General features: G+C 35.7%; 2 protein-coding genes and 1 non-coding gene across 4 annotated transcripts; all 3 read left to right on the forward strand.

Moving 5' to 3' along the window:
• The first annotated feature begins 505 nt into the window (after positions 1–505).
• LOC129890173 (uncharacterized) lies at positions 506–8,536 on the forward strand. Of its 2 annotated transcripts, none has more exons than XM_055965728.1 (5): positions 506–1,698; positions 2,855–3,971; positions 5,566–6,961; positions 7,043–7,126; positions 7,578–8,536. In XM_055965728.1, the coding sequence occupies exons 1-5, from the start codon at positions 963–965 to the stop codon at positions 8,442–8,444; spliced, it is 4,200 nt and encodes a 1,399-aa protein (XP_055821703.1). In that variant the 5' UTR covers positions 506–962; the 3' UTR covers positions 8,445–8,536. The 2 variants fall into 2 exon arrangements, with proteins under 2 accessions (XP_055821703.1, XP_055821702.1); XM_055965727.1 differs by having other exon boundaries at positions 507–1,713.
• A 4,632-nt stretch (positions 8,537–13,168) lies between these two features.
• Positions 13,169–22,628, forward strand: LOC129890812 (uncharacterized). Its single transcript, XM_055966288.1, has 15 exons — positions 13,169–13,180; positions 13,295–13,425; positions 13,545–13,653; positions 13,776–13,858; positions 15,001–15,064; positions 15,159–15,279; positions 16,655–16,809; positions 17,411–17,493; positions 19,053–19,216; positions 20,550–20,684; positions 21,513–21,550; positions 21,658–21,708; positions 21,903–22,070; positions 22,142–22,254; positions 22,332–22,628. The coding sequence occupies exons 1-15, from the start codon at positions 13,169–13,171 to the stop codon at positions 22,453–22,455; spliced, it is 1,551 nt and encodes a 516-aa protein (XP_055822263.1). The 3' UTR covers positions 22,456–22,628.
• Positions 22,629–23,553: 925 nt separating this feature from the next.
• On the forward strand, positions 23,554–23,626 carry TRNAA-CGC (transfer RNA alanine (anticodon CGC)). The gene has a single exon. It is a non-coding gene; the product is annotated as a tRNA-Ala (tRNA).
• Positions 23,627–27,770: the final 4,144 nt, after the last annotated feature.

The raw sequence follows: 27,770 nt of genomic DNA on the forward strand, positions 1-27,770 counted from the left end.
TACTAAAGTGTACAAATTTCATAAACATCCTCCGGTAGAAGTAGACACATCGAAGCCGAGGCGCCTACTTCTAGACCCTTCTAGATAATAGTAAAGTAAAGTATATAAATTCAAATTTCATAAATACCTTCAGCTAGAGACAGACACGTCGACAAAGAGGTGTGTCTAAAGTATGTAATTTTCATAATCATTCTCTGTTAGAAATAGAAATGTCGACGTCGAGAAACATACACATCAACAAAGATAGTAATAAAGAGTAAGGAAATTTCATAAATACCCTCAGTTAGAATAGACACATTGACAAAAAAATACTTGGTAAATTATAAAAATTTCACAAATATCCTCGACTACCAGCAAACTCTGGGGTATTTTATTGAGTAGAAAATACCACTTTTCAATACTCTTAAAGGAGTATAGCAGTACGTGTCAGCCCTAACTTTATGGTAAATACAAACTGTTATCAAGGGTATTTCCGACATAACATCCCATTATCTGTGATACCCCAATACGAATCCACATTTCAGTTTTAGCAGCCAACAAACCCCATCGCCTCCGATCTTCTCTCTCAATATATTTCCCCAATTTCTCTTCTCTCTCTACAAATTCTCTCTCTATACGTATCTATGTACGTATACTGTACACTATATTGTTGTATTCTATATCGATAACCGATTTGAAGAATAAGGTCAAGAAGTTTCTGGAAGTTCCCGGTGAGTTTTCCGGCAGATTCGAATCGGTTGCATACCGCCGCCAGGGGATTGTGATGGAATTTGTTTAATTTATTGTGGAAGTGCAAGTGAGTTAGGGTTTGTGGAAGTTTGTGTCATTTTGCTGGTTGGGGGAACCGGTGGTTGATTGTTAGATTTGAATTGGGTTTACAGTGTCGGAGAGTGAATTAGGGTTTCGGAGGGTAAGGGATTGAAAAAAGAGGGTTAGGTTTTGGTTTTGGAATATTTACAGTTATGCCTCGAAGTTCAAAGCATAAATCGCATAAGCAGAGTAAGCATAGTCCGAAGGAGGGTAGGGATTACTCGTACTCGGATTCGGATTCGGAAGTGAAAATGAAGGAGAAGGAGAAGGAGAAGGAGAAGGAGAAGGAGAAGGAGAAGGAGAAGGAGAAAGAGAGGAGTAGTAAGGAGGATAGTTTGGCTAGGGTTTCTAAGGATTCAATTCATTCGGGTTCTGGTGAGAAGAGAAAACATTCTTCTCAATCAAAGGAAGGCAAGGATGGTAAAGATCTAAGTGGTTATGGAAATGGTGATGCCTCAGAGGAGTATGCTTCTTCCAAGCGTCGGAAAGAGAAGATAGAGGCGGGTACTGGTGGTGCTGATAGATGGAATGGTGCTGCTGATAGTGCACTGAAGGGAGAAGGTTTGAAAATTGATGCAGATAAGGGTATGAAAGGGAAGGAAACTAAGAGTTCAAGTGATTCCAAGAGTAAAAGCAGTAAGAAAGAAGGTAGTATTGCCTCATTGGTGGAAAAAGAAGAGAGTAAGAGTGGAAGAGTGGAGTCAAAGAGGAAATCTGAGAAGGATTCTGGTCGAAAAGAAGGCAAGGATTCCAAGGAGGTGAAGGAAAAGGAGAGAGGATCAGATAGGGAAAAGAAGGGACATGAGAATAAGCGCGATGATGTTGACAATGTGAAGAAGCAAGGGTCTCAATCTGGGGATGTTAGTGAAGAAAAGCAGAACAAAAAAGGTAGAGAAACTGCTGGTAAGGTAACTTATTTGAGTGGTATTTGTTATTGGAATGTTTCCTTTTGGTTATAGGAAGACTTGATCATGCTCACCCTGTTTTTGCTTTGTCTTAGCTTATAGTGAGTTGTTGTTACTACCTACTAGGAATATCCCCAACATAATTTTAAATAGAAAATGATAATTGATGTCATAACATATTCAAGTTCTAACATTTCCGAGATTAAGAATGGGTATAATATTCTGGACAATGTGACTCCAGGAAAGTGAATTCTGTAATCTTCTTTTGTTCACGCATCTAGGTATGGATGCATAAAGAATTTGCAGTGGATATTTACATGTCAAATTCTTTTTCCTTTTGGTGGGGGAAGCTCTCTCTATCTTTGATATAAGAGTAGTAGGATCCCTTAATTGAGCAGGGGACACTAGTGGCAGACTGTTTTAAATTCTAAACTAGGAGCCCTTTATGGTAATAAGGCAAAAAAGGATCCCTCCCTCACTCTCGTTGGTTTGGTAGATGTGGAGGACATGGTCAAAGGAAATGGAGATTGTCCCTATCATTTCTGACATGAGTGATCTTGTTCCCGATGGTGAACTGCGAGAGAAACCGCTGTAGTTATGTTCCTATTGCATTCATTTGGTCTTATCTTATTTAAGAAAATATGTATATTTTGGTGTCTGTTTGTTGCGTCTCCCCTATGCTTCCATGTATTGAAGATGGTATGTTTTGTAACTTGATGTGAGAACGAGGATGAAGATGGATTATCTTACTCTCCCTTCCAAGTGGTGGGTTTTGGCTTGGCTTTGAAGTGTGAATTTTGCTAGTCAATAAAATTGTTTTGCATGAACATTTTATTGCATCACTATTCCTGTGCAAGTTTTCCTTGGATATACTAAGCCAAGCTGTAGAAATGTCATGGTAAAGAAGGATTATATTTTGGATCATATACGTCTATGTACTGTAGGGGACCTGTAAAGATTGGTGTTAGAGGTTATCCAGTAAAAATAATTATGGTATCAAAATACTTTTTGGCGTTGTTAATTTCTATTGCTTCATTGCTCTAATTGTTACTATGTTGGTTAATTTGTTCCCTTCTCATGAAAGGGGTAATTACTAAGTGTTTAACCTTTATCTTGTAAATTCTCTTTGACCTTTATAGAGTGGTCTATCCAAAATGAGGTACCAAACGTTGACTTGGACAAGGATGCTGAGAAAAGGGCACGGAAGAGAAGAGAAGTCCCTGGTGATCGAGATAAATATGATGACGACATAAATGAGAGTGATGACAGACGGTTATCTTCGAGGTCTGAACGTACTAAAGATGAAAAACAGCGACATGAAAAACATAGAGAGTATAAGGAAGATGGCGATAAAGATGACAGGCACAAGGATGATAGGTATCGCGAGGATGTTGACAAGGACAGAAAACGGCGTGATGATAAATATCGGGAAGATAGTGATAGAGATAATAGACGTAGAGATGACAAGTACCTGGAAGATGTTGACAGAGATGGAAGACGCCGGGATGACAAATATCGTGATGATGGTGACAGGGATAATAGGCGCAAGGATGATAGATATCGAGAAGATGATGAAAGAGATAGTCGTCGTAAGGATGACAAGTATCGTGATGGTGACAATGATAACAGGCATGGGGATGATAAGTATCGAGAGTATGGGGAGAAAGATGGTCGCCATGATGAAGATAGATATCATGAAGATGGTGAAAGAGATGATAGGCAGAGGGACATCAAATATAGAGAAGACAATGAAAGAGATAGAAGGCGCAAGGATGAGAAGCACCGGGACGATTTTGAAAGACATGGCAGATGCAAGGATGGCAGTGAAGCAGATGAAAGTGATAAAAAGAGGAGACTCAATGATGCCAAGTATGGGGATGAACTTGTTCTGAGAGACCATTCAGGTGACCGGTCTGATGCAAAGCGTTCTAGGGACGAGGGTCATGCTTCTGATTTGCATTTGAGGAAGTCAGGTATGCATGAAGGTAACCCTGGTTATGATCGTGCAAGGTATAAAGATGAGCCAGGAAGGAGGAGAACGCTTGATAAAGAGGACCTTGGAGATATTAGATCTCGGAGCAGTAAAGATCAGCGATCTGAAGCAGAGAAGAGATCCATAAGCAGTGCTAGAATAGAGTCTGTCACTGATCGTGGAAGGTCTACCTCGAGGAATGCTGATGCAGAACTTACTCCCAAAAAAAGCAGGTGGAAGACTTCACCTAGTGCTGGACCTCATACTACAAGGGATAATTACAGGCAAGTAGTTACCAATTTTCTTCTACATGATGTTTCTTGAATGTTAAAATGTAGATGTGATCCATGGACGAGATCTGAAATCATCCTATTTGTTTACTTGATATCTTGAATAATTGTGCTCCGACTTCTTATTCTTCCATGTTTGTAACCTTGTAGGGTTTGATCCTCTTTTGTGCCAAGGTTAGCGTGCTTTTCTTATTTTTGGCTAATTACAATTTGCATTGCCCCCTCAGGGTGGCCAAGTAGATGAGGTGTAGGAGAAAAACCCAGAAATCTCAGATTCTTGTTACCGCTACAACCCTTGGTGTGAGCTCATTGTTATCCAGGACTTCCTATTGTGTGTTGTAGCATGTTGCATTGTTGATTAGTCAAGGTGTGTTTAGTTGTCCCAGAGACCACTTTCATTGTAAAAAGATGGCGTGATATAGGGCTGGAGAGGTTTTACCAAGAAAATTTTAGCTGGTTGATAGAATGATGAGGATGTTTGGTTGGCCTGTTTAGACTGCACCAGTTTCAAATATGAGCACTAAAAAGTAATATATATGAACATATGCTGAAACTGAACACTGTGACGCGGTGAGTACAGAGTGAGTGATATACTAAAACTCATTTTTACGTCTGATAATTTAATGTGCCGTTGATGTTTATTCCGTGAGCAGAGATGCATCTATGTCTTTATATGCGGTCTTCTCAGTTTTAGTGGATTGGGTAAGCTAGCGATGTTTTTTGGTTTATGATAAGTGCTATTCCAAATAGATCAATTAGATTTTATTATGAAATGGCTACCTCGTGGATTCTTTCAAGTGTGGATTTTATGATTTGTCAAATAACTCACATTTATAAATGATGTATGTTGGCTTCCTATAACTCTAGTATTATTCCTCTGGTTACTGTGATTAATGGGCTGTGATATAGTTCAGAGATGGGCTTTTTGCTGACTGAAAAATGAATGCTTGTATTGATTAGTGAATTTGTGCACAACCTTTTCCTCTGTGCATTTCAGAAGCCTTTTTCCCTGTACTGTTTGAAGGTATATTGGTGTGAAATAGATGAAGGAGGATAGTGCTGCTGCTTATGATTGCAACTTTTGGTTTTAGTAGTGGTAGTCTTTGTACTGAATTTTGGCTTCAAACCATTTTAATATTTGAGTAATTTGTTTGTTGATCTTCCGTATAGGTTACTTAATCATAGGTGATATTGCTCATGCTTTCTCATGAACATAATCACTGTTTGTTTTAGTGCTCAACGTTTGGATGCAAGTTGAGGTTTGGACCTTTTGTGCTATATTTCACAAACAGCTGCAGAGGTGCTATGTTTTGCTTATGGTATTACCGCGCATTTTCAAGAAAGACATTTAATATTACCTTAATCAAAAAGATCTTGTGCGTCACACCAGAGGAGTTAAGAATTTTGCTCAATAAAACCTTCTTGATTGCAAGTGAGAGATCTAGTTGTCTTATTGAACCTTGTGTTTTTCTGCTTAATTGGTGATGCTAGTGTTGATTCATTTCTTGTCACCAACAGTCTGTCTGTTTGTTTGATCAGTTTTAACAAAATCTGACAATGGTATGTTCTGCCCTTCTGTGCCTACCAGGCTGTCAAAACAAGAAGAGTCTAAGTACAGGGATTATCCTTATGAAGAAAGGATTCGACATGGTGGAACCTCTCGAGATTATGCTGGTTCTGGTGCATCAATTGAGAGAATTTCTTCATCTCGTTCAACAGAGAAAATGATTCAGAAGGAGGACATCTTTCTTGGAGATTTCTCAGCTGAACGACGGCTTAAATCAGATATTCGCAGTTCTCCCCTGCAATTGATGGATAGATCTCCTACTTCAGCAAGCAATGATCGAAGACACTTGACTAGATCCGAGGTTCGCCGGAGTCTTGATGTTGAGGATTCAACACAGAGAAGTGGTGGTGGTTCCAAGGAAGTAAAGGAAGGCAGAGGAAACCGTGACTTTGCTGGCGATGCATTTGTAGGTGATGAACTATCTCAAATGGATGGAGATAATGTCTCTGTATCTTCTCCTTTTATCAGAGGGAGTCACTTGTCAGGCAGTTCAAAGTCTGCTTTACCTCCCCCACCTCCATTTAGGTCTGGGGTTGACAGCCCATCGATGTTTGGCTCTTTGGAGGACGATAGTAGAGGGAAGTCGACCAACCGTCACAGAAGAATTAATGATCCTACTATTGGAAGAATGCAAGGAAATGCTTGGAAGGGGGTTCCAAATTGGCCGTCACCTCTGGCAAATGGTTTCATGCCATTCCAGCATGGTCCACCTCCTGTTGGTTTTCATCCTGCGATGCAGCAATTTCCTGGACCACCAATGTTCGGTGTTAGGCCTTCAATGGACTTGAGTCACCCTGGGGTTCCTTACCATATGCCAGATGCAGACCGCTTTTCTGGCCATGGGCGCCCGATGGGTTGGCGAACTCCACTAGATGATTCATGCGGTCCTCCATTGCACGGGTGGGATGCTAACAATTTTGGTGAAGAACCTCACCTTTATGGAAGGTCAGACTGGGACCAGAATAGGACTTTGTCCAACAATAGTCGGAGTTGGGAGACAATTGGTGATGTATGGAAAGGGCCAATGAGGGGCACCAGTGTGGAGCTGCCATCTGGTTCACAGAAGGAGGTCTGTTCTATTCAGGGCCCAGATAATTCTTTTTCTGCCCAGTTGGCTCAACAAGCTCAGGGCGAGCAAAAGCAGACAGATCAAGATGCTGAAAGCAATGATATCAGTTTTCAGTCCAGCAGTATTCCTGGAAGGAGCACTCTAGAAGATTTGAAAATCAATCATGAAGAGCAACCAATTGAGGTGAAGTCATCCGGGAAAGAAGACACTCGTCTTTGCAATGTTTACCTCAAAAAACTTGATATATCAGCAGATCTTGCAGAGCCTGAGTTGTTTGATCAATGTAGTAGCTTAATGGATGTTGAGCAGATCTTGACATCTGATAATTCAAAGATCTTGTTCTTGGAGGTAAAGCGGGTAACTGAATTGTTTCTTTGTTTATTTATTTCTTTCATCACCATAAGTTAACATTTATTCTTCCTCTAGCAGGGTGCTGTAGAATCTAATGTAATGCTGCCCAGCAAATTTTCAACTGTGCCACTCATTGCTACTGTGGCTGATTCTGTTTTTCAGGTGTGTGATTTGTGCAAGATGCATATGCATTTTGAGTTGGAAAGTGAAATATCGTTAACAACTATATTATTTTGTATGCTGTTGCTATGCTTCTGATACCTAGGATTAGTGTCTTATATGTACTCGTGAATTGCATGTTTGTTGGGGTTACTTACAGTAATGTCTTGTTTCTATTATTCGCTCAACATATCTTGTTTCACCTTTGTTTTAGGAGAAAAGCTATGAGAAAAATAATTATACTTCGGTCTTGGTCTCTGTTTCATTAATGTGAAGAAGATATTTGCTCTTTAAGGTGTTTTTTTAGATAGGGAGAAAATTCGGGATAGTAGTTGTGTTTAATTTCCATTGTGAGACGAGAACAGGATTTTTCATGGTTTAGTTACCCAATCTAGTTGCTCAATTTTTAAATGAAAATTTTCTATTATCCCATGTGATGATGACCCTATTGCAGAATGCCATTTCCCTTTACAAGAAGAGGAGGGAAGAAATTAAATTCACAAATGGTGGAAATTTTACATTTTCTGGTCAGCTAGGTGTGTCCTATCCAGCACCTAAGTTAGAGAATGCAAGTTCAGTATATGGTAGAATTGAAGGCTCCGCTCTGGTGGATGATGGGCTAGCAGCAGATGGTGATGAGGGGGTTGATCTTCCTGTTCGTTCCGGGAAGGAGGTTGTAGGGCTTTCACAAACCCCACTTCACGAGCTGTGTGAGCCAATGGGTTTAAACCCGACCGAGAAATCAGATCTCCCTACTTCCATGGATGAAGGAGCTGTCTCAACTGAGAAATCAGATCTTCCTACTGCCATGGATGAAGGAGCTGTCCCGACTGAGAAAGCAGATCTCCTTGCTACCATGGATGAAGGAGCTGTCCCGACTGAGAAGAAATCAGATCTCCCTACTACCATGGATGAAGGAGCTGTCCCAAATGAAAAATCAGATCTCCCTACTACCATGGATGAAGGAGCTGTCCTGACCGATAAATCAGATCTCCCTACTACCATGGATGAAGGAGCTGGCATGGAAGCTGATACAGTTGTGGATGTGGCTCAGGAAAGTAAAATTGCGGAAAAGTCATTGTCTCTGGAAGAGGTGTGCCAATCCGATGCCCTTGCTCCTCTTGTGTCTAAAGATTTGATGGGGGCTGACATTTCAATTCTTGATGATGTCAAAGAGGAGAAGTTTGTTGATGCTAAATGTGGTCCTCTTCCACACACTGATGTGTCTACTGAGGTATTTGAGGCAGTGATGCCAGAGTCAATTGAGTCTGAGTCAGTAAATTTACGTCGGATACATCATTCTCCTGAAAGTACACATTGAGACAATTTATTTTTCCGAGTTTTTGAAATGCCGCTTATATCTGTTTTGTCTGCTTGCTGCTCTTTAGCTAATCAATAAAACTTTTTTCTTTATGCTCTTGCTTTTTTGTTCTTGTTTTTCTGTTCCCCGAAAGCAACCACAATCCATTACTCTCCTACAAATGGGTTGTGGGTTATTTGTCTAATTTTGGTTTTCATATTTTATTTGGAATGTTGGTATATGCAATTCTCTTTAGTGCTTTTAGGTCGAGCAAGGATTTGGATGCCTATCTCACCCATTCTCTTGGCTGATTTCTGGTATGGACGTTCATCCTTTTTTATCTTAATCATATTTGTTTTAGTTCACTTGTGTTTTTTCTTTGGTGTATTTTGCCCCCCCTTTTTGTTGCTGCCTTACTTTATTCTCCTCTTTGCATATTGAGCCTTTTCGACCACTTGAACATTTTTGTATTTCAACTTTCTTTTTTTGCTTCACTCATGCTATTTTCTATTTTAAACTTCTCATGGCATCACTTTTGAACACTGAGCAAAATGAACTGTAAAACTTACACAACGATTTTTTTTCAACCAAACATTATTTTGAGGAAAATGGGTGATGGTTACACTTGACTATTTGAATACGTAGAAGAAAATCTACCCTCAAAGATATTGTGTGTGTGATATTTTCATAATTCATGTACAAAGACAATTAAAAATAAGTGGTTACAAAATCAGTTTTTTTAATACTTGGTTCTTCATTTGGGATTACATGTGCGTATTTTCTTGTATTCTCTATAGCTTTGCTTTTTTAATTTTTTTTTTTTAAATACCATCTCTGTTCAATTATACTTCTTCATTATACTAAATATATATATTTTACTTTTACTTGTCCACTTTAGTAGTATATCTAGAGAAAAATATTTTTTTTTCCTGTTTCAACCTTATATTAACTATTCATTTTCCAAATGTCTTTTTAACTTCATTGAGACTATACAACTAATATTACTATCATGATAAAATAAATTCTTTATTTATTATTTTTTTCTAAAGGAAGTGTAAAGGTGGTTTCTGGACCACTAAAAATGAACCGGGTAGGATTTTGATTATTCCGATCTTAGAAGGCTATAATTCACAAAATATCATGATTTTATTCCATCTAATTTGGTTTAAATTTGATCAACTTAAATCATGATTTTGTTTTCCTTCCAAGATTACGAAATCGAAATATATTTTAAATAAGTTTGTTTCCAACTTTCTGTGGCAAATTTGAACATCAAATATGCTTTACTACTTCAGTTGAGTCCCGAAAGTAGAGACTATATATGATATGATTTGTACCCTTAGTCGTTTGGTATGTGAGATAAAATGAATAAAATTTATATCTTATATCATCTGATGTTTAATTCTGGATATCCCCTTGTCTTATCAGACTTATGATTATTTTCTCTCAGATTTATAATTGTTTTAATTTACTTCGGGAATTAAACAACCACAACTATTAGGTATGTCTGAAACAAATCATGTTAATTTATCCCTAATAAAGTAGTAAATTGAGTTGATAACGCGTATTATCAGGTAAAGTATTTAATTGTTAATTTAAAAAGATTAGTAAGACACACGTGATGTGCTTATTAATTTAGCCTAATTACTAATAATGGTGCTCTAATTGTAAATTTGATTATCGTTGACAAAAAATCAGATTATACTCTGATAAGTTTAACCGCATATAATTATTTTCTTAAAATAAAAAGAGACCATTTTTGAGGGAAAAAAAAAACCCTTTTGTTCATTCTTTTTCAAATCTCCGTCACCGTTTGTTTACACAACGCAAAATAACTTAAATTAATTTTAAAACTTTTATAAACCAATACTTTTAGGTATCTGGGTGCACATGCTCTTGTTAACTTCAAAAAATTATGTATATGCGTATTTATATCTAAAGATCGATTATATATTTTGTTAGACACCTTAAAATACACAAGTCAATTTGGAGTGTTGATTTACCACGTTTTTTAATTTTTTTGGGTCAGCGTGAATTGTTACCATTTCAACTAATATGCATCCGCCTCAAATAATGCCTCTATCACTTCAACTAATATGCATCCGTCTCTAATAATCTCTCTATCGTCTTCAAATTCTGAGTTAGTTTTCAAATTCTGAGTTAGTTTTTACTAGTGACAAAAACACGACACATATTATGTAAAATAGATTCACATAAATTTCAATCTTTTCTATTTTATAAGTATAGAAGAATGTGCTCATTATTCAATTTTTGCTTTTCATTACAAATAAGTAATATTAGTACAACAACAACCATATCTTAGTAACATTAAAATTTGTCTTTTGCAAAGCTAACAAAATTTTTAAAAGAATTTCTTATATTCTTAGTTTAATTAGGCAAATAGTTCAAAAATTAAAGTAGGTCTTTAAAATTTTATAATTTTAAATTAAAGATATATATAATTTTTTAAATCTTGTGATGTAAAACTTATTAGTACAATATTGAAATTCAAAAATTTACTAAATATAAATAAATATATTTTCTTAGAATAGACTCAAAAAGAAAGTAAGACAATCAAATCATATAGTAGATCGTATTACAGAAAATAATACATATATCAATCATAAAAAAAAAACATAATTTTTTGATTTGTAGGATTTCCAACCTATATTTAACTTATACATCACAAATCATGTTATTAACAACAAAAATAATTAATATATAAATAAATATAGTTAAAATTAGAACTATCTTTAGTACACCAAAACTAAAAAAAATAGAATAAAAATAATTATATCTTAACCAATCTCAATATATCATAAGGATTTTCATTCTTATTAATACGTTCTATTCAATATTATTCTTATACGCTGTGGCATAACGGGACCAAAGATGATGACTTAACAACCATTACATCCATCATAGCAAGTCTCCGTCTATCCATACCTTCGTTTTTCGCCTAATCAATTAATACAGGTTCCAATTTCTTCATTTTTCATCCATTAATTATGATTTTCCACTGGTTTTACTTTAATACAGCCGTTTCTGCTTTTGTTTCACGGAGTAATTTCGGTTATTTTATGTAAAGACTTGAACTTTAGTACTAATTCCCCTAATCCCAGAAATTATTAGCTCTTAGCTCTTACATTTTCAGAACCAATTTTAGTTTTTTTTTTTATAGCTGAAATAGTTTTTCTATGATGATTGATAGTTAGTTGGGATCGAGAAGTAGTTAGTTGATTGATTGATTGTTTTGGGGATTATGCTTGACTATGTTAAATTCGTAGTTGGGTATTAATAATACTAGCTTTTAAGGTTACTTTTCAAGTTATTTTGTGCTGCGTCGATTACAACAACAACATACTACAAGTGGGGGTCTTGGGAGGGTAGGTGGGTAGAATAGGATGTATGCAGATCTTGTTCCTATCTTCGTGGGGTAGAGAGTTTGTTTCTGATAGAGCATTGGCTCGGCTCAAAAGCAATGTTATCTATTGTACCATAGAAATTTTAGTAATGAAAGACAGAGGTTGAGTTTAGCTGAAAGGTGGCCTTTTTATTGAAATGGAATCGAACTCTTGATGAAACATTGTCTTTCTTAATGGGAGGGGTAGAATGACATTACTAGCAAAAAAAAGTGGTTTTATTATAATGAATCATCTGACGAGTTGTACAACCGACCCCAACTGATTTGGGATAGAGAGGTGGTTAATTGATTGATTGATTGTGTTGGGAATTATGCTTGATCATGTTTTATTCATAGTTGGGGGTACTAGTAATAGCTTTTAGGTTACTTTGGAGAAATTTTATGGTTCAATGATTGTACTTGAGAAACTTCAGTTATGAAAGACAGAGGTTGAGGTAAAGCTCAAAGGTGGTCTTCTTATTGGAAATGGAATAAAACTCCAGATGTAGTGTTGGGTTATTCGTAGTAGGAGGGGTAGAACATATAGCAGACATGGATTAAATTGACATAAATCTAAAGCAATATGGAGTGTGAAAGCAGTTAGTCAACTTCTTTGGCAAATGTTTTTCTTGTGTGGTTCCTGATTTCAATGGGAAGTTGTTAGGTAGATCCACCTATTGGTCTTGCTTTTGCATTGTATGCAGATTTGCAAAGTGGAAACTTTTTCTTCTTAATTGTCTCATTAAATCCTATTGCAATTGGATGTGATCCCTATTTATAAACTTCTTCAACTCATCAAGGTACAGTTTAAAATTTATCCATAATAATGAGCTGTTCTCCTGCTATTTAACTATCAACATAATGTGCAAGAGAGAAGAGACTTTCGGGCCCATTATATTTCTTCCAAGCAAGCCAATGCTTACAAGATACTGTTCTGTACTCCAAATCTATGTCCACTATTTACTGATTCCTGACAGCTACTATGGATTTCGACCGTGGCAGCGCATGCTACTTTTTTTTTATGACCGAAAAGTTCGTTTGGGTTATCCCTTAGGACCAACTGCAACTTTCAATACTCGGGGATAATAGGTCAGCCCTTCTATGCCTCTCTACTTAAATACCAGGCTTAGTTCACAATTCCCTCAATCATTGCCACTTGAGCTAACCCCTGGGGCTGCTACATTGTTTGAAAGGCACTTCTATATCGATGGTAAAAAACCTCTAAATCAAAATTTTCAGAATCAAGAAGCAAAACTTTTATGTCCCCAAGAAGGGAAATCCTGCGTTGCATTGTAAAATATTTGCTGAGTCTGTTTGAAAATATTCTCATTGTTATACAGCAATGAAAGCACTTGTAAAACTTCAAAAAATGTTGATTTCCATGAATATGTTGTCTTCCATTGTTCAGTTTGTAGTTTATAACTTGGAAATGCTGATTTGACGATAGTTCTGGTTGCACTTTATCCAGTCACTGATTTTTGGGTTTGCTGGAAAATATAAAAAATATAAACTTCATGGTGATGTATCTCGAGCACTAGAATTTCTGAGATCATTTCAAGCTTCAATATTTGGCGAGAACTCTATTCAGATACCAGAATTGTCTATAGATTGGGAGGTATTTTTTTCTCTGACATATAACTTAAACATTCTTAAGGTGAAAAATGTGTCGTCTTAGCAAAATTAATCTCTATCTCTTCGCTTCTTTCCTGTTGGAACAGATCCATTTATAGATTGACTAGAATAAAATTGAAAAGTTCTGCATCAATGTTGAATTTATTTAGCCCCAGGAAGCTACCTTGGGTATCTGGTACAGATGGTCAGAAAAAGGTACTGGCTTTTTCTTGCTTATCATCTAACCATCTAACTTGGTATTGCCTAGTTAGTTGTTCTCAAGTTCATTCATTATCTTTGTGAAGTGAAGGAACACTGAGTTTGTCATGACTTTGCAGGTAGTTTTAACTGCTGTAGAAGTAGAATCTCTTCGGTCAGAAATTGCTGCTTTGGAAGAAAGAGAAGCTCATCTAAAAGCTCAGTATGTTTTAATGCTTTCACTGTGTTCTCACATTATGTCTTCTGCACCTCTTTTTTATTTTTTCTTTAAACACATTTGTGTTTGGTGTGGTTGCCTCTTTGAGATGATTGCACTTCGATTTAACATGGAGAAAGGTTCCAAGACATCTTGCAGGTCATATAGTTCTTGTTATGATGCTTTTGTAATGTAGGGATGTCTTAAACACGGAGTAAGTTACTGTCATACCTCTTGCATTACAAATGCATATCTATTTGCACTAATTACAATGTGAACTCATAGGTTTACGAGTAAAAGCATAAAAGCTTGGCCTTTTTTTGATTTTACTTAGGTGACTTGGCCTTTAAACATGGAGTCTTTCTACACATTCATAGAATGTGCAGAATGTGCTAAGGTGGACTATGACATGCACATATAATAAAACTGCCTTATACGCCCAAACTCTCTACATGTGAACTTGCTTCAGTCTTTGATTATGAAAATCCTCTGGTTAGAGGACGCATCCTTAGTGCTTCTTCGCATCTGGGTAAATAGAATCATCAGGGATAGTAGAGTGGATAAATAAGCGACGAAAAGAGAAAGCAGGAAGTTCTTCTCATCTGCCACCTTGGGAACTAAGGGTCGAATCCCTGCAGAGGCTACATTATATGAATTCTTTTTACCTACCTAAGCCTTGATGGCAGAGCTACCTAATACCTGGCTGGGTGGAGGCAGCTGGTACTTGGTGGACTAGTCGAGGTGCATGCAAGTTGGTCTGGACACTGCCATTATATAAAGAAATAGATAAAAGGAAAATTTTGGAGTAGGAAATCTTAACACCCTTCAAGATATTGCCGTGGGAGTTCTCTTCAATGAACTTAGACACTTCCGGTCCATGCTTTTAAAAAAAGAAAGAACACATTGGGAAAGTGAATATTCTCATATTTCTAGGTAGTAGAAAGTTGAGATGTAACTGTTACATGGTATAACTGGCTTTCTACTTGATGAGAAGACATCTACCTACAACCTACCCAGTGTAATCCCAAATGAGTTATGCATCCTTGGGGAACAACCTCTAGTATCTTTTATTGAGAAGTCACGGATTTGTCTAAAGCAGTACTCTTATTTGAGTTCTGATATATCTGTATTTATCTTTCTCTTCACAGATTAGAACATATTGACGAAATACTGCAGTCTGCTCGCATGTCGGGTTATTTGTATGTGAGAACGGTACTGAAATACCAACATCTGTCCTTTTCTTGTCATCTCTTGAACTTTTTCAGACTTAAATTATCACAATCTTATTCTTGCTTTTGTTTGACAGAGATGGGCGGCTTTACCAGGAGAACCTCTTCCAATCGATGATGACACTGAAGTTGATGACTGGCTTCCTAAATTTCTTGTCCTTCAGGGATTGGGTATTTTCTTGTATTCATCATCCATAGGTAATTAGACTGAAACTTTCAATTTCAAGTGTTGCATATTTTTTTGGTAGTGCCCTATTTTGGTGCAAGTGCATTATTCCATACTTTTAATGGTGTACCATTACTCTATGTGTTTTGCTTTTTCCCTTTATTGGCCAATTCTGAGTTTCCCATAAGAGGCTGAATCTTTCAACTATTTATCAGGAAAGTACGAAATCTTAAATGATGTCTAAGCTTATGCTGGTTAAAGATATTCATTGTAGTATGATGGATGTCAAATTTGCTCATATAGTTTGACGCCCTCTGAGTGTCTCTTGAATTTTGGTGGACTGCTATGTGATTTTAGTTATTAGAGATGGAAATCAAACCCTCAATCCCCCAAAAGGAGGACACTATCCCTCAACCTCACACACCCCTCGTGATCAGGTGGGTGAAATTTATGTCCACGCCCACTAGTGGGCAATGGCACTTGCACCGTCCTCGTGGTTTCTACGCTCTATAACTGCACTTGTATCTTCCCTATTTTTCAACATCAAAGTATATATTAGCAAAATGGACGAATAAACGGGAAGAGGGTGAATGGAAATAAACACAAGAATGTAGAAGACAGTGGTGGAAGATGTGAAAACCCAAGGACGGAGGCTGTAAAATGAGTTGAAAGTTGCAGCTATCCAAAATTATGGTGTGAAATATTTACTCTTTGTGGGTAAAGAATGGTGTGTTGGTATGTCTGAATGCCTTATATGATACCCTCCCCCTGCCCCACAGTCTATATGGGTTGATGAAATTTAAAAAACTCATCCTCTAACTCCCCTGTTCATTTATGTAGGTGAAGTAGGAGAAGTACCTATGGTAAGGGTAGAAATTGTCATCTCTATTTGGTATAGCTCACTGTGACCTTTTAGTTGCGTATACATAATTTATCACGAGCTCCATGCATCTTGATGTAGAAATTGTCATTTCTATTTGGTATATCACTGCTTAGAAGGGGAGCATTGGAGTAACTGGTAAAGTTGCTGCCATGTGACCAGGAGGTCACGGGTTCAAGCCTTGGAAACAGCCTCTAGCAGAAATGCAAGGTAAGGCTGCGTACAATAGACCCTTGTGGTCAGGCCCTTCCCCGGACCCTGCGCATAGCGGGAGCCTTAGTGCACCGGGCTGCCCTTTTTTATATCACTGCTTAGGTTATGCTGGGATTCTGATTGCGTATCTCTTAATTCCTCATGAGACAATGCATCTCTCTATCTTCCCTTGATTTAATAACACCCATAATCTCTTTTATTTACTTGGACAATCTGATATCTCCTAACACAATGAAGAATTTTCTGATATTTCTTAACACTACAAAGAGGCTATGTCATGAATACATTTGAGTATAACACTAAACATGATCCAGATCTGAGCCCTCAAGACTCAACTCTCCTATCTGATGTTGTTGAAGTTGGAGCCATGCCTTGTCTGAAACGTGACGATGGTGATACTCGATATTGCTTTTTTATCTCAACTCGTCATGGGCTGAGATATGAATGCTCTAGTGCTTCTAAAATACAGGTAATGGTTGTATCTGGATCATCTACTGCTAGTACCTAGTCTTGGTACCTTCTTCCATGTGTTGATGTTTGAAGTTCATAAATGGACCACCGAGTAAACTCAAATTCATATGCACCTCTATGTATATGATCTTTTCCATTATTTCTAGGAATGATTTGGTGGAGTACGAACTGGCTGTTAGTAGTACTAAAAGTGTTGCCTTGTTTTCTGGACATGAAATGCTTTATTGGAATCCTGTGTTTTCGAATTAGTCTCCCCTGAATGATTAGATACTTACAAGTCCTTATCATCATAAACAAATAGAACAAGTACTTCTAACAGTAACACACATATTTATGAGGAAAGTAGTAACATAGATGACAAGAGTAGCATTTTTTTTTGTTAATCGTGTTGGTGATGATTTTCAGCTAATGTATTGAAAACTAGAATGTGCTTAACAAAAGTAACATATTACATGCTTATGCTGCATGGCTAAATCGAGTAACAATTATCCGCAACATATTCCTTCAATTAAGGTGGGAATTACTGAAATCTTATCTATAGATTCATACATTCCTGTCATTATCCACTTGACCTCTATAGAATCCCTTTTTGTTTGCAGGTTGATTCCTGGTTGGTGTCATTACAGAATCATTGTGATCTGCAATCTAATTGCATCGCGCCTGATGAGTTAACCAAGACTTGACATGTTCTTCTGTCAGTATTCGGTACCAACAACCTGTAAATAGGCCAGAAACTGAAGCAAAGATGGCATTATCATTCACTTGGAAGTTTGATTGCCATTGTCAGCATTTATCCATTATTCTGTCCATAGCTTATCTAACTGCCACTGTCAAGTTACTACTATATAAATAAAATTTGTTCGCAGTTTTAAGGATTTCCACTACATCACATCTTTGGCAACGAATCATTATGTAGTTCAGATAGCTAATGGAATGTCGAAAGTGAATCAGCTAGATAGTACCTCCAGCACCATTAAGAAGTGTGGCGGGATGACAGAGATTCCTCTATCTTTAATTTGGTTCAAGCTTTGATAATGGAGAGAATCTCTTTGGCAAGAGCATGTTGCATCCCCTGAGCCTATCCGACTTGAATTTGAATTAATCGTGTCAGTATGTTTCGCATCCTTGATGTCCAAAGCAACCCGAAAAAATAGCTTATGAAAATCTACCATCGTTTCAATGCAATTAGCTAGATAGCACCTCTTGCACCACCAAGAGTGAGTTGAGATGATTAAGATTTCTGTGACTTTAATTTATGTTTTATTTTTGATAATGGATAATCTCTTGGCAAGATGGTGTTTTATCCGTATGAATTAATCGTGTTAGCGGTTTCAAATACTCAGATGCCTAAAGCAACCACAAAAAATAAAATAAAAGAATATAGTATAGTACCTCCATCAATGAGGATGTAAAAGAAATGTTCTTTTTTTGTTGTTGTTGATTTGTTTATGATAAGTTCCTCATTGGCCTCTAGGATGTGTGTTCATAAAGCTAGAGCACAATGATTACTTTTGTTTTTCTATTTTAATGGGTGGCTTGTGATATGTTTACTTATTAAACATGGGTGATTATAACAAGAAGTAGACAAAGTGAGAAGATAATTTTTTTTTTAAGAGAGTAAATATAATGATATCAAAGAATCACCCATATATGCATTATAGCTTTTAAATCAACAATCATTCAAAAATGATTTGCTCCTTTCACTTTCTTTAAGAACCATTAGACCTACATTCAAGTAAAGACAACCTAATTATACTAGAAAAAAGTGTTAAAGACTAATGTTACCACTCATTGATATAATCATTTATTAAAGAGTGTAACTTTTAGTATCAATCAAAAACAATTATAAACTAAATCGAAATAAAAGCCAAAATTAGATCAACTTTTATAGTCCTTACAAATCTACCTTAAGAAATCACAAACGTTCAATGAGAGATAATTTTCACCCAAACATGCTTAACTCAAAATTCGGATCCGATACGTTAGTGCTCGGTCCCATGCACTATAAGGCAACCTAAAGATTAAAGTAAACATGTAAAACGACGACGTAACAGTTGGCAAAGTCAACGAATCAGATTCGGTTTAGCCCGTTTTGTGTTATGGATCAACTATTCAGCCCAACAAAGTTGGGCTTTAGGGTTTAACCCAGCCCAAATCCTTAAACCTTCTTCTCCCACGCGCCTTTAAGGTGCGTGAGATCACGTGGCTTCATTGGGAACCTCACATCTAAAACTTATGTAGTTTCACTCTATTTCTCACTCTCTTTCTCTCTCTATCACTTCACACATTTTTTGTCTTTCTCTCTAAAAGCTCAGAGATGAATTCTCAGATTTACAGATCTGCTTCACGAGCTGCTAAGTCACTCATTTCTGCTTCATCTAAGCAGAGTTCTCGTGCTTTTTCAGGTATAATTTTCATTTCATTGCAAACTGGCTCGGACAGCACGGTTATATTAAAAATCAAATCATTTTATTTCTTTATATTTTATTGCTCATGTGAATTATATTAGCTGAGATTTGTAATTGTTGTAGTTTTTAATTGATGAAGATGTGAGCTCTGGTTATCAAAACAAATTCATCAAGTTTTGAGCTTTTTAAGCATATGATCTTTGTTAGTAAAACTTGTATATAGTCAAACCTCTTTATAACGACGTCCTTTGTTCATGAGCTGAGTTCTCGTATATATTTCCTTGCTGAGGTTGTTTTGAAATTTGTTATTGTTATCGTTTATAATTGATGAAGTTTTAGCTGGGTAATTATTAAAAAAAAATTGTGAAGTTGTGAGCTTTTAGCTTGATACTCCATTTGGAAAAAAATAATGATTTGTAATTGCTATTGTATTTAATTGACGAAGCTTTGAGCTGGTTATTAAAGAAAAAGTGAAGTTTTGAGCTTTAAGCTTGATATTCCATTTTTTTTAAAGTCCTGAAAGGATCTGATTTTTGGCATAAAACTTGTATATTTTCAGAAATTAGCTAAAAAAGTACCATAAATCTTTATTTTTTGGTAAATATTCCTTAATATTTTAGAAATGTTTGAAATCTAGTAATGGAAGAATAAACTATTTGACTTCCAATCTCAAAAAAAAAGAATAAACTATTTGACTTTAGAATAGTAATGTGTGGTTAGTTTTGCCATAGTGGAAGTGGTTGTTTTGAAGTCTGCCTAGTAATTTATTTATGTTCGACTCATAGTAATGTTTTGATTTTCTTTTTCTGGTCACGGTGTTTGACTTTTTGGTATGTGGATTTGGATTTTTGCTTCTGTTACCGCTGCTTTGGAATTTGGAGGAGTTGTGCAACAGTTGAGGAGTCTATGGATTAGTAAATGTGTTGCAAATGAATTATGGTTACTACAAATATTGACCTGTATATTTGCGGTTTAAAAAAGATTATATTTGACATCAATGTACTGTGGTTCCAGCATTTGCACCTAAAACTTGGACAAGATTTATGTATATAAAAATTAAGTTGAAAAGTTAAAGTATGTACATATTATAAGTGTTGTACCTCCAAGTCATGGATTTGTCTCACATGATTTGTATGACTTATGTGAGGTACTTGTTCTAGCTTTACTCATTGAAGATGATCCGTTTTCTTGTTGGGAATGTTTCATGGGTCATTTATGTTTAAAGATTATCTATGGGTGGTTATATTAAAAATGCTGATTTTCATTAAAAGGAGATACTAATTGGAAGAATTTGAATAAAAGATGTATTTCTGAGTTTTCTTTGTTGCAGGGGGGCGAGCAGCAGCTGCAGCAGCCACAGTTTCTTTGAGAGGAGTGGTGCCTTCTCTAGCCTCATATGGCAGGAGTGAATCTGGAAATGCATCTAGAGCTTGGATCTCTGGTGTCCTTGCCCTTCCTGCAGCAGGTTTGTTAAAGTTTATTTCTCATGGACTTGTTGCATGCCTCTCTCGGAAAGCCTCTTGTGGTGAAATTTATTTCTTTGAGGAAGCTTCTGCTTTGTACCTTTTCTAGGATATAGTTACTGGCATTTAGGTGTCTACATTTAGGCCTTTTACTAGGATGCTCAAAACAAGAGTTGCATTAAAACCATGTGTCCTCCTATACGAGGCGCCAGAAATACTCGCTAGTACTGCCAGCTTATATTTTTCTTTTGGACGGGGTTGGAGAGGTGGGGCAGCTTGGCAGCTTGTTGTGATGAAAGCAAAATTCCATGAACGTATGAAAGGTTAACTGCCTCCACCTTTAAGAAGAATAGCTTTGTGTGGCTCATAGTAAATGCAAGTGGGAAATCAGAGGAAGAGGAGCCTTGTCTCTTGCTTAACATTGACATTATGGCAATTGGCATCCGGAGCCTCTTCTATAATAAATAGTCAATGCTCTTGCATGACTATGGGGTGAAATGGTTTGCTGTACTTGTGCTCATGATTTGAGCATTTCATTCCATTTCTCCCGTAAAAAAGTTATAACTTGTCCACCTCCCTTGTTTTTCGTTTTTGTTATATATGCCTTGTGAGCAACAAGTATAATCACTCACATTCTCTCCTCCTCCATTTCTTACCACATACAGATACAGAGTCTTTTTTAAGAGTAGAATCATGTAGGAACTTATTTTAAAAGGAAAAAAAGAATAAGTGGAATCATATTACAATGTGATAGTGCCACTTGCTTTGTTTCCTTATTCGGGGAAATAGTAATTTGTGTTCTAATTTCATATTTTCCCTTCACTGTTTAGCTTACATGCTCCAGGAGCAAGAAGCACATGCTGCTGAGGTACTGTATTCTCAGCCTTCCTCTTGATTGAGGTGTTATATTATCCATTTTGTTATCATTTTCATTCTTTTAAATAACATATATGATCTGTTTTTATTTCTTTCAAGATGGAGCGCACCTTTATTGCCATCAAGCCAGATGGAGTACAGAGGGGCCTGGTATGATAATAGTTTCTGTTGCTGCTTCCTTTATTTATATGACCTCCCAATAATGTGCTCCCCCACCCCCACCCACCAATTCCTTAGTTGAAGAGGCAGCTGAAGTTACTTCACATTTTAATATTTTATCTGGATGCTTGATGACAAATGCATTCTCTTTTATGGTTGGCTGATAAAATTTTGTTGCATTTCAGATTTCAGAAATCGTATCACGCTTTGAGCGCAAGGGCTTCAAGCTGGTTGCAATCAAAGTTGTGATTCCTTCCAAGGAATTTGCACAGAAGCACTACCATGACTTGAGTGAGAGACCATTCTTCAACGGTCTGTGTGATTTCCTTAGCTCTGGCCCTGTCTTAGCAATGGTAAGTAAGAGTAATTTAGTGATTTTTTTTTTTTTGCCAAAACTGTTTCATCTCCATACACTTTTCTTCAGGTTTGGGAAGGTGAAGGAGTTATCAGATATGGAAGGAAGCTTATCGGAGCCACGGATCCACAGAAATCTGAACCTGGAACCATCAGAGGCGACTTAGCGGTTGTAGTTGGAAGGTAACATGAATCTGAACCTGAATAGACCATTATGCTTGTATGATTGCATAATGCGTTAAACACAATCTGTTATACAGGAACATCATCCATGGTAGCGATGGCCCCGAGACCGCGAAGGATGAAATCAACCTATGGTTTAAACCAGAGGAGTTGGTTAACTACACAAGCAATTCAGAGAAGTGGGTATATGGTGACAATTAAGCAAACGTACTCTTGCATTAATCTAATTAATTGCCATTAAAAAGGCATGAGGGTAGCAAACTCATAATTATCAAAATAATGCCAATTTTTTCTAAGGCGACTAGCAATAACATCTAGTATACTGTTTACTTGAATCACCACAATAATATGTACTGAAAGATCTATTGCAACTATTGCTCCATTTTTGTGATTTGTCTTATTTTGATTTGTCTAATTTAACTCATTTAAAAACTGACTTGGGCTAGATATATAACTCAAATAGACTCATTAAAAATTTTGTCAAAATATTTTAATGTCATATATAGTCAAAGGAAAAAGAGAGTTGTATTAATTTTCGATTAGTACTGTAACAAATTACAACAAACAAACAAACCAAAACTCGGTAAGAGTTGGCAGAGGTTGGACTATAACTCATTATTTAGTATATCTTGATTCAGTCCATCTCATACCAATTAATATTTGAACAGTTTAGTCACAATCCATTTTGGTTTATTTTAATTCATTGAAATTCGGTTTAATTTAATTCATCGAAATTCAATACGATCTGTGTATTTGATACCTCAAGGTTATATATAGTAATGTGGTGGGAAACGATAAGGAAAACACTTTTTCTTATAAACTTGGTCGACATTCTCTCAATATATATGGAAAGGAAGGATTAAAAAACACTGAAGATTGAAGTAATACTAGAACAATGAAATATAATAGGAGTAATTAGTTACTCGATTATCATACATAGGTTGGTGTCCCGGTGTTGAAGTCGATTTTTTTACTAAGAGAATTCGAAATATAAATAAGTTAAGGAAATTTAACATGTAGTATATATACAATTTAATTTTTCAAAGAGCGAAAGGGTGACAATATAATTGACTCCGCTTGAACAAGAGTAGCTCTACACTGGTACAAGTTATATTATATGTTTTAACACTCCAAATCTTTTTTTTTTTACGTTTTCCTTATTCTTAACTCCAAACATCTCTTGTTTTCAATCAAATAACCATATAAGGTAAATACTTACTCGCACTTGATATTTAATCGTGTAAAGAAAATTCCAAATAACTACAACAATATTCTTTCGACTTATATCGAATAGCAGAAGGGGGTGTAGCTCATATGGTAGAGCGCTCGCTTCGCATGCGAGAGGCACGGGGTTCGATTCCCCGCACCTCCAATATTACTCTTTTTCACAAAAAATTTAGTTCAACATTCAAGATTTAATGTAACAACTAACAAATCATACCTTGTTATTGTTCTCATTAATATTATTATTAATTATAATGATGAATATAAGACATTTAATAAAATATTAAAACAAGCACATGATAAAGTTAATTGAGATTCAACATTTATTATATATACATAAAAAATAATTTAACTACATATAAATAATATAATTTTTGCCAAACGAAATTCAAATTAATCCATTAAATCTATCTGACTTTTTTTTATATTCCAAACGCATATTATATATTAATGTTAGTCCGCAAAAGGGGAGGATATTTCCTCCCATAATAGAGTAATTAGTACAATTTTGGCTTAAATTATGACTAGGGGTGTTCATGGTTCGGTTTGAGTCGGTTATTGATTAAAACCATAATCAAACCAATTTAATCGGTTATTAAATGTCTAAAATCATAACCAAACCAAGTAAAATAATAACCACGGGTTTGGTTATTGTCGGTTTGGTTCGGTTTGATTCGGTTATTCGGTTTATGACTAGCCGAGATAATTCAAATATTCTCTCTCTACATTCTTCAAATTCTTATGAAGCTCTTTTTTCCTCATGACCCACCGAGGTTCAAAACAGAAAAGGAAACAACTTAAACATTCGGAAAAAAAAGAAAACAACTTAAAATCAATTTAAAATTTGAAAAACTCCTTACAAACCTTCTCAAAATTTGACAATCTTATACTTGGGGTTGAGGAGTTGAGGAGTTGAGGTTGCTCTTGAGCCTTCACTGTTAGTCTAAGACTGTGAGTCTGTGACTTTGTGAGAAACCAACGTGGGAGGAACAAAAATGTAAAAGAAAAACAGATACTAGGGTTTTAAAGTTTTAACTTTTACTTTATGTTGCTGCCTGTGCTTATTAGAAATTTAGGATTTAGAATTTAAGATTTAGAATTGGGCTTGAGAGTTGGGCTAATGGGCTTGGATTGTTGGACTTGGACCGCTGTTTAGTGTTTATTAGAATTTATAATTGGGCTTGAGAGTTGGGTTTGGATTGTTGGGCCTTAAAAACAAGTATATTAATATTAAATTAATAATTAAAATGTATAAAATATCTTTAATTATTTATGAAAAACTACTATTATACATATAAATAATTATAAATTTTAAGTATATAATTATCGGTTTGGTTCGGTTATTTATTCGGTTATTTTTTTCTATAACCATAACCAAACCAGATATTATCGGTTATTCAAATTTAAAACCAAACCAAATCAAACCAAACTGAATGTCGGTATTTTTATTCGATTTGGTTAAATTTTCGGTTTGGTTTTGGTTTTAACCAAAACTGTGAACAACCCTAATTATGACCATTCAAAATATTGTTTTTAAATAGTCTTTCTACTAAACTTTTCACTACGTCTACCCACACATGTTTCTTTGCACACAGTGGTGAAACTATCGATAGAACTTTCATGTCCAATTCACTTGACTTTGCCTCCTCCTTGCTTAGGCTGTCCACCACTTTGTTCTGCTCCCTGAAGATGTGTGTCACTTGTGCCATTCCCAGTTTCTACATCAATGACCTGCACTCAAATATAATATTAGTATACAGGGGATTGCCATGGTATAAAGATCTGATTACCTCAGTGGAATCGATGTTAACTTCGAGAGGTTGGAGGTTCCTTGTGTAGGCTATAACGAGGCGCTTGTGGAGTGCTTGTAGCTCAGCTAATATGGGATTGCTGTGAGCTACTTTCTGTGTGAAGCCAATGATCCAGTCTCCTCTATGTTTTTGGGTTACTCCTCCTAACCCCCCTCCCCCCCTCATGCTAGTGGAGTTAATGGTGGCACCATCAGTATTAAGCATGTAGTGCCTAGGTACAGATGGACGGATTCTACTTAACCTGAATGGATATGGTGGAGGATTTTAGGGACTTCTCCTGTTTAATTATCATATGGTACTCAATGTCTTGGTTCAGGGTTTTGGGAGGGGAGATGTTATCATGCTTCTTGTTGAAAACATTATCGTTTCTTTGGATCCAGATGTTCAAGAAACAGGAGGGCAGGAGGGCTTCCCAAGTAATGATCTTATTAAAAGGTTTACCTTTGCTATCTTTCCACATGGTATCCCAGTTATTGCAAGTGATGTTGGAGATATTAGGACCCCATTGGAAGAAAGAGTTTAGGGTCATTTCTTCCCAAAACTTAGTCACATTTGGGCATTTGAAGAAGATATGATTTATATCTTTCGCCATGTGGTTACAATAGGTCCAGATGGGATTGATGGAAATACCAATTTTGTGGAGGTAACTGCTGGTGGAAAGTCTGCCATGATGAAGGAGCTAGAGGAAAGTCTTTATTAAGGGGAATATGAATTTATTAAGATTTAAATTTGATTCATTTAACCTTTAAAGTTGTTAACACATAATTTATTACATGTTAAGTATATGATTTCTGAATTTTGTTATTATTGAAATTTAACAAAAAACATCACATATATTTTATGTTATATATAGAAAATTCCATCCGGCTCTCTTAAGAGGTCATCCCAAATAGTTAATACATACATCTACATAAAAGTCAACATTATTGCATGGAATTCTACGTACAATTCACTTGTCTCTTATGTATGTAATTTGATGTATGCATTAATCAATATTTTGCAATGGGGTCTATATGTAAAAGGATTCATATATAATGTCAGTAATTTAGGATTTATATCATACACCGCTATAAGTAATTTTCATATATAATGTCAGTACAATTTATACAGAGTTGGTATACTCCTTCATCCTTAATCAATAGATTTTGGGTTCGAGTCCTCTTTGATATAGAGTCGCTTTTGTCAGAGAGCGCTTTACTCCTTAATATGGGACTTTCTGACGCGAATTCAGATTAAGTCTAATTCCAATGTGAGTACCGGACACCGGATGAAAAAGAAAGAACTCTTATATATATAGATATCAGTTTTACCTAATTGTATAAAGCATTATATAGGATGTCAGTGCATAAAATTCAAACACCACTAAAATTTGATATCAACATTTAAAATTAAGAGCTGATTGATTAATTTTATTAACATAGGAAAAATTAGTCCATACACCTACCTAGTATAGTGTATGTAAGTTATTTAATTCAATTTCTCTGGTCAAAACTAATTTTGGTAATCTCTGTAATGATATCCATCGAGCAGTTTTTTAACAGTGTCTCGTAATTTTTGGATATTAGTTATTGTGTTTTTTTTGTTTTTCGTTCGATAATTATATTGAAGTTCGATTAATTAATTTAAATTCGCGCATCAGAAAACATTTTCCATCAAGAATATTTTTTCATACCTGAGATCACCTTTATCCCTTTCTTACTAGTTAATTATATAATTAAGAAGCAGTGGTTGGTAGGATTGGAGGCATGTAGAACTTAATTAATGTACTGAAAGTTCACAGACACAACTTGATTTATACTTGCATTGTCATGTTGAAATTTAAAAGTCAATCATTTTTTATATTCTTTTTAATTAAATATTTTAAATTGATAATTATTATGATTTATAATAATTTTTTATGTAGTTTTCAAATATATAAAATTTTATTTCAAAAAAATAAAGTTCCTATGTTCATATTTATGGTCAAAATTTTAAAAAAAAAAACTGAATTTTAAAATTTCAATTGTGGTACATAACTTGCTACACAGAAAATAATTAGCTTAACAACGGATTTGACTCGGTTGCAATAGATGAATCGTTCAATAAGTTAGGAGCTGATCGTGAGAATTATTCATTTTTTCGAAACAATTTTTCACTTCATTTTAAAATTATTATTCAATTATAAAATTTTCTCCAACTTTATTCTATGTTCCGTAGGTTATAATAGAGAATACAGGCTACTGTCTAGCGGGGTACTCTCTGTATAATAAAAACTACAGTATAATAATTTATATTTAGTTAGTTAGTAAATTTTACCTAAATTCCATAGTGATTCTTCTCAATTACACCTTATCCCTACTTTTTAAAAAATTACCCAAAATCCTTTTTTTTTTGTGAAATTCGGATACATCATGTACGTTCTGATACATCGCGTAAAGTGATGTATCCAACAAATTCATAGTGTAAAGTGATGTATCCTACATTCTGATATATCACGTAAAT

This window comes from Solanum dulcamara, chromosome 5 (assembly GCF_947179165.1).
Source record: "Solanum dulcamara chromosome 5, daSolDulc1.2, whole genome shotgun sequence".
Lineage (NCBI taxonomy): Eukaryota > Viridiplantae > Streptophyta > Magnoliopsida > Solanales > Solanaceae > Solanum > Solanum dulcamara.